Source organism: Staurois parvus, unplaced genomic scaffold (genome assembly GCF_062004578.1).
Source record: "Staurois parvus isolate SC_StPar_1 unplaced genomic scaffold, SC_StPar_1.0 ptg000394l, whole genome shotgun sequence".
In the NCBI taxonomy this organism is placed as follows: Eukaryota; Metazoa; Chordata; class Amphibia; order Anura; family Ranidae; genus Staurois; species Staurois parvus.
Window position 1 is genome coordinate 2633880 of NW_028318190.1, and position 6090 is coordinate 2639969.

Here is a 6090-nt window from a genome sequence, read left to right on the forward strand (position 1 = left end):
CAAGAATGGCCTTAAGCTCAGCTGCACACCTTTTACTTTAACCAGCTGCCGACCGCAGATAGCCGAATGACGGCTTCACTGCGGCCGGCCAGTTCTGAGTGGACGTCATATGACGTCCTCCCAGAACGCGCTCCTGCGCGCCCGAGGGGGCGCGCACCCGGCGATCTCCGTGATCGCTGTGTCCTACGGACACAGCTGATCACGTGATGTGGTAAAAGGCCAATCACAGCGGCCTTTTACCACCTGATCAGCGGTGTCCAATGACACGCTGATCAGAAGGAAATGCAAGTGCCGGTTCTCGGCTGCACTTTCCTCATGCTGTCAGATCGTGAGGAAAGTACTGCCGAGAACCGGCAGTTGTCAGAGCGGGGATCGGCACCGATCATCAGGGCACTGATGATCAGATCGGTGCCCAGCAGTACCACCCGCAAGTTCCGCCCAGCAGTGCGCCCACTAGCTCCGCCCACCCGTGCCCAGCAGTGCACCCACCTGTGCCACTCTGCAGTGCCACCTACATGTGCCCATCCGTGCCGCCCATCCGTGCCGCCCATCCGTGCCGCCCATCCGTGAAGGAGAAAAAATACCCGTTTGAAAAATTTTATAAAAGAAACAAATACTTTTTTTTTCAAATTTTTTGCACTTTTTTTATTTATAGCGCAAAAAGTAAAGCGCCCAGTGGCGATTAAATACCACCAAAAGAAAGCTCTATTTGTGAGAAAAAAATGATCAAAATTTCATATAGGTACAATGTTGCATGACCGCGCAATTGTCAATCAAAATGCGGCAGCACTGAAAGCTGAAAATTGGCCTGGTAAGGAAGGGGGTATAAGTGCTCGGTAGGCAAGTGGTTAATATATAGCATACATTAAAATATGACATGAAATATGAATTCTATAGGCAGGGGAGGGGGTCTATAAACTTTTCAAAGGGTCAGTTTACTGTCCTTCACATTTTAGGGGGGCTGGATTTTGGCCAGTGGGAATAGAAAATGTCCCACCATCTGAGATTAAACATTACCTCAGGGTTGGTGGTCAGTTACATAGCACCTGTGGTCAGGAGGAATAGTGCCCCATCATTGATCTCAGATTCATTGGCAGGAATTATGCCCCACTGTTGGTCACTGGAAGGTGACAGGAGGGACCTCCAGTACACAAACTAACAACCTCAGCTCTGCCCAATGTGCTATGTGAGGAGTGATGTGTCCCTTCCCCCCAACCCACTTTTGGACAGCTCAGTCAAGCTCTACCAATTCTGGACCTTGAACTAGTGATGCACCAATATATTGGCTGCCGAAAATGAATCGGCTGCAAACAGGGTTATTGGCATTTTGCTGATGAAAAAAAAAAGCATCGATAATAACTGACTTCAATGCTCCTCTATTCAAGGTTTTCAATTTTATATACATTTTATTTTGACCAATTTGTGTTACTTTCAAAAAAAGTATATTTTGCATGATTGTATTTTTAAAATTCATATTACTTTAAACTCACAATATTAAAAAGTCAAATACAATTACATTTTTTAAAAAAAAAAAAAACTTAATTTTGGTTTTTGGCCAGGTGCATCTTGAATTTTAGCCCAGAATTTCAGTGCACCACTACTTTGAACAAAAGTAGAGAATACTGAAGATAAACAGGTACAACTTATGTATGATTGGTTTCAACTATCACCTGAGGCCAGGCACCTCACTGGGTATATGTAAGGGTTTACAACCTTTTAAAGTGGTTGTAAAGCCTCTTTAACCTTCATGCATTCTATGAATGAAGGTGAAAAACCTGTGTGCAGCAGCTTCCCCAGCCCCCTCACAGCCAGTGAGCCAATGAGGAGAGGGGGTGGGGCCAAACTTGGCTCTATATGAATGGACATGCAGAGTAGTGGCTCATGAGCAAGCCTGCTTGGGTGCCCCCATAGCAAGCCGCTCGCTCTTGGCATTAGGCAGGCAGGGCCAGGAGCTCCAGTGGGGGACCAGAGAAGAGGGCTAGAGGCTGCTCTGTGAAAAAATGCACATAGAAGGTAAATATGACGTTTGTTAATTTGCCTTTAAGACTGGTTCACACCGGTGGGACCTGTCATGGACAAACCACATGGCAAGTCACTCCATGCCGGCAATGGAGCGGTTCATGTTGCAGCGATCATGAAAAATGTTCATGTAGAACTTTCTGCCAATTTCATTGTGACTTGCACAGATTTCTGTTGCATGAAGCCGCAATGTAATCAGCAGTGCAGAGTGCACTGATGTGTGCCTTTCAAAGTGGCACCAGTGTGAAAAGGGTCTCACCCCCCCCCGGTGAGTTATGCCATAATGTGCTAGTATGCATGGCATATTAGTACATTATGGCAGACTTGCTTGTCAAACAGTGCCCTCCAGTGCCATTTTGGGATCAATCTGGAGAGCCCCCTGTGCTTCCATCATCGCCTCGTCTACCTCCCCAGGTCCCTTGCCTTCAGCCGTGTAATAGGAAAGACCGTGATAAAGTCACTCCCACGCATGTGAGTCACATGACAGCACAGATCAGGGCCATAAATGCTCACCAAGCTGCGCATTTGCAGCTCAGAGTACATGACAGCTAAGCAGGAGGATGCATTTATGGCAAAAGACCAATGTCTGTCAAATACCCTCCATGTCAGCAAATTTTAAAGTAAAGAATATAAATGTTGGGCAGCACAGTGGCTAAATGGTTAGCACTTCCACCTGGCAGTACTAGGATCGTTGGTTCGAATCCCAACCACGGCAACACCTGCTTGAAGCTTGCATATTCTCCTTGTGCCTGTGTGGGTTTCCTCCGGGTACTCCAGTTTCCTCTCACTCCAAAGACATGCTGGTAGGTTAATTGGATCCTGTCTAAATTGGCCCTAATATGTGTATGTATGAATGAGTTAGGGACCTTAGATTGTACACCCCTTGAGGGTTAGGGACTGATGTGAATATATATGTAAAGCGCTGTATAAATTGACAGCACTATGAGTACCTGACAAAAAAAAAAAAAAATGTGGATTTATATAGTACCAACAGTTTGTGCAGCACTTTACAATGAGATAATTGACTACTTCCATTTTAAAAATAAAAAATGGAGTTAAAAATCCACTATGCCTAGCCCCTAAACACTTAGGCCTCTTTCACATGGACGTTCTAGTCAAGTCCACCTGTCCGTTTTTCAGATCAGAACCAGCATTCTCTATGGAGCAGCGGGTGTAAATGGACAAGTGTCAGGTTTACACCAAACAAGCAAAAAAAAAAAAAAAAAAAAAAAAAAAAAAAAAAAAAAAAAAAAAAAAAAAAAAAAAAAAAAAAAAAGACGGATGGGGGGATCCAATTCCCCTTCCGTTGGTTGGATCAGATGGCAACAGACAGGACAATTTCCATCCAACAACCAATTGAGGAGAGTGCATTACTGCACCAGAGGGGACACAGACCTGTCAAGCTTTGATCAGAGGAGAGATCCCCCACTGAGCAGGCAGATCCACATCCCTTACCAACTTGCTGTTTCAATGCTGTCCCCCACTCTCAGGAGACAGGTCAGCCATAGGCTCTTGCACGCTGGTGGCATGGTTTATCAGCACCGTGTGTCTATAGATGCACACAGCCCAGATTGAGTGTACGACCTGCATGGGTGCACCCACACCACATGGCTTGCCAAGGAGGGACCTGGAAGGAGTAGCTGACAGTGCCAGTGATATGAAGGGAGCATTCTGTGGATTATTACAGCACAGCAGCCAAGTATTACCTCTGAGAAAAAAATCCTTCAGTATGACTTCGGGTGTAATTAGGAAAAAAAGGCAGAGACAGCCGTGCCATGGTCAGCACATGCCCAGTCTGCACATCCCTGGTTACGCAATAGCAGCCTCCATGGCCATGCACGGATCTGAGGCAGCACTTTTCCTCCCGCACATCAGGCCGGCAGAGCTGGGAGTGCTGGCACCAGACCAGAGGTTTCCAACTTACCATGGGGCAGTCCATGTGCTGTGTGGGTGGCAGGCTCAGACTAGCGCAGGCGACCTTTAACCAAGCACGTGTGTGACAGGCCGTGCCGGCCGGCATCACCTCCCTCCCCCCCCCTCACGCAGATCACATTGGACTTACCTGCACCAGGTGACGGGGCCGACAGGACAGGGTGGGGAAGTTGCCTCGTCCGTGAATGGGCACCGTCTCCCCGAGGATGGCCTCCAGGCGGCGGATCTGCGGCCACGAAAGGACGCTGAACCTGGGGGACAGGAGCGGGGTGTCGGCCGCCGGCTGGCTGGACATGGCGGGTGCACGGAGCTGTCCGCGGTCTCCTGACATTCACTGGCTGGCCCGGTGGGTGGTGGCGAGGAAGGGAGTCACGTCTCGGCACTCAGACACGCTTCGGCAGTTTCAGGGCCCCGGCAACAGGTCCCGCAGTCTCCACAACGCACGCTGCAGCTCAGGGAACGTGCTCGTCAGAGAGGCGGCGACCGGCGCTTTACAAATTAAAACCGGTAAAAACAACGGGCGTAAAAGAAGACTAAAAACAAAGTAGAAAGTGAACCGTTAGGCCGCTTAGGTGTCGCTGTCAGTGCCTTGTCTGAGCAAGTGGGGCGGTTACAGTGCTGGCCGGCACGCTGCAATAGATGTTAATCCTGACAGCCGTAACACCCACTGAGCAGCTCGCGACCTCAACCCTCTCTTCTTATATGCCCAGCTTTACTTCTCATTGGGTAAACTAGCTGTCACTCTTCTCCTCCTCCCGGTATCCTTCTATGATTTGTTCGGATATCCTCGGTTGCCGCCTATTCGTGGGATCGTCACACATAGCAGCAAGGCGCTACTATTGGACAGCTGCCAGCGGCTCTTTAAGCCTATTGGTAGGTGCAAAATACCTCCCGGAGTAAGGAATCCCAGCGCTGATTGGCCTGTAGGAATGCCAATTGGTTTAAAGGGACTAGCGGACCGGTAATGGTTAGAGCGGAGTGATGGGGGAGATTAACGCTTTTGGTGCAGACAGCGGAATAATAGCACAGACCCTTACAGAGGCGTTGTTATTGTGTGCAGGGCGGTCCATGTGATGTCTTTTTAGGCGTTCTTTAGATTTCATATAAATAAGATGATTCTGGAACTTTCTGCAGCAGAATGTCTCGTGGTTGGCTACATCGTGCATTTAAAGCTGCAGTGTATAGTTAAAGAGGACCTCCCCTTCTCTAAGGCTGAATTCACACTCGAGAGCAACGTCTTTGAGCGATTTGCATTCGTTTACGCGTATTTTCATACAGCGTTTTTCAGGTTTTTTTTTTTTTTTTTTTGCAGCCATTTGTTGCTATGTTTTTCATCTGCTTTAGCTTTTCAATCAGCTTTTATTTTTATTAGTATTCATTTATTGTAATTTTTTTTTTTGTTAAAGTAGGGTAGTTAATATTTTATGTGTTGTCTTCTTATGATTTAATTATTTTTTGTTAGGGCGTTAATAATAACACTAATAATAAATTAATAAATGTAACGTAAATAAAAATAATCATAAATAAATAATAAATACAATTAATAAATGTATAATATGTAATAATAAATAATAGTTATCCCCCTAACCCTTTAAAAAAAATTATTATTAATAATGATAATAATAGAATAATAAAACACCCTAATACACAATAAATAGATAAATTATTATCACTAATAATAAATTATTATTATTATTATCAGCAAGAATAATTTATTTTATATATATCTTTTTGGGGGTTAGGGGGTTAAGTTTAAAGGTTAATTAATTATTTATTTATTATTACATATTTATTATTTTTTATTTATTTATGATTATTTAAATTTATTTGTGTATTTATTTTACATTTATTTATGCATATATTGTTATACTACTATTTTTTAAAAACATTTTTTCATTTGAGCAGAAAATCGTGCACTTGCGTGCAAAAACACTCAAATCTCACATTCTCCATTCATTTCTATGGAATTAAAAATGTTAAAAAATCTGCCCAAATTGAGCAACATAAAAAGCTCCAGAACTTGTTTCAGCTTTGGGTATTTGGCTTCAGGTGACTTGGAGTGGAAATGTGAACCATCTCCATTAAGAGTAATGGATTTTTTTCTCCTCAAGCAATTTTGAGCTTCGAGCTTCAAATCTC

General features: G+C 44.7%; 1 protein-coding gene across 1 annotated transcript in view; it reads right to left on the reverse strand.

Moving 5' to 3' along the window:
• Positions 1-4606, reverse strand: part of TENT5B (terminal nucleotidyltransferase 5B) — a 51380-nt gene extending 46774 nt beyond the window's left edge. Inside the window, exon 1 of the mRNA XM_089686239.1 lies at positions 4082-4606. Within this exon, the coding sequence (XP_089542365.1) occupies positions 4082-4282 (201 nt within the window). The 5' untranslated portion in view covers positions 4283-4606. The remainder of the gene's footprint in view (positions 1-4081) is intronic.
• Positions 4607-6090: the final 1484 nt, after the last annotated feature.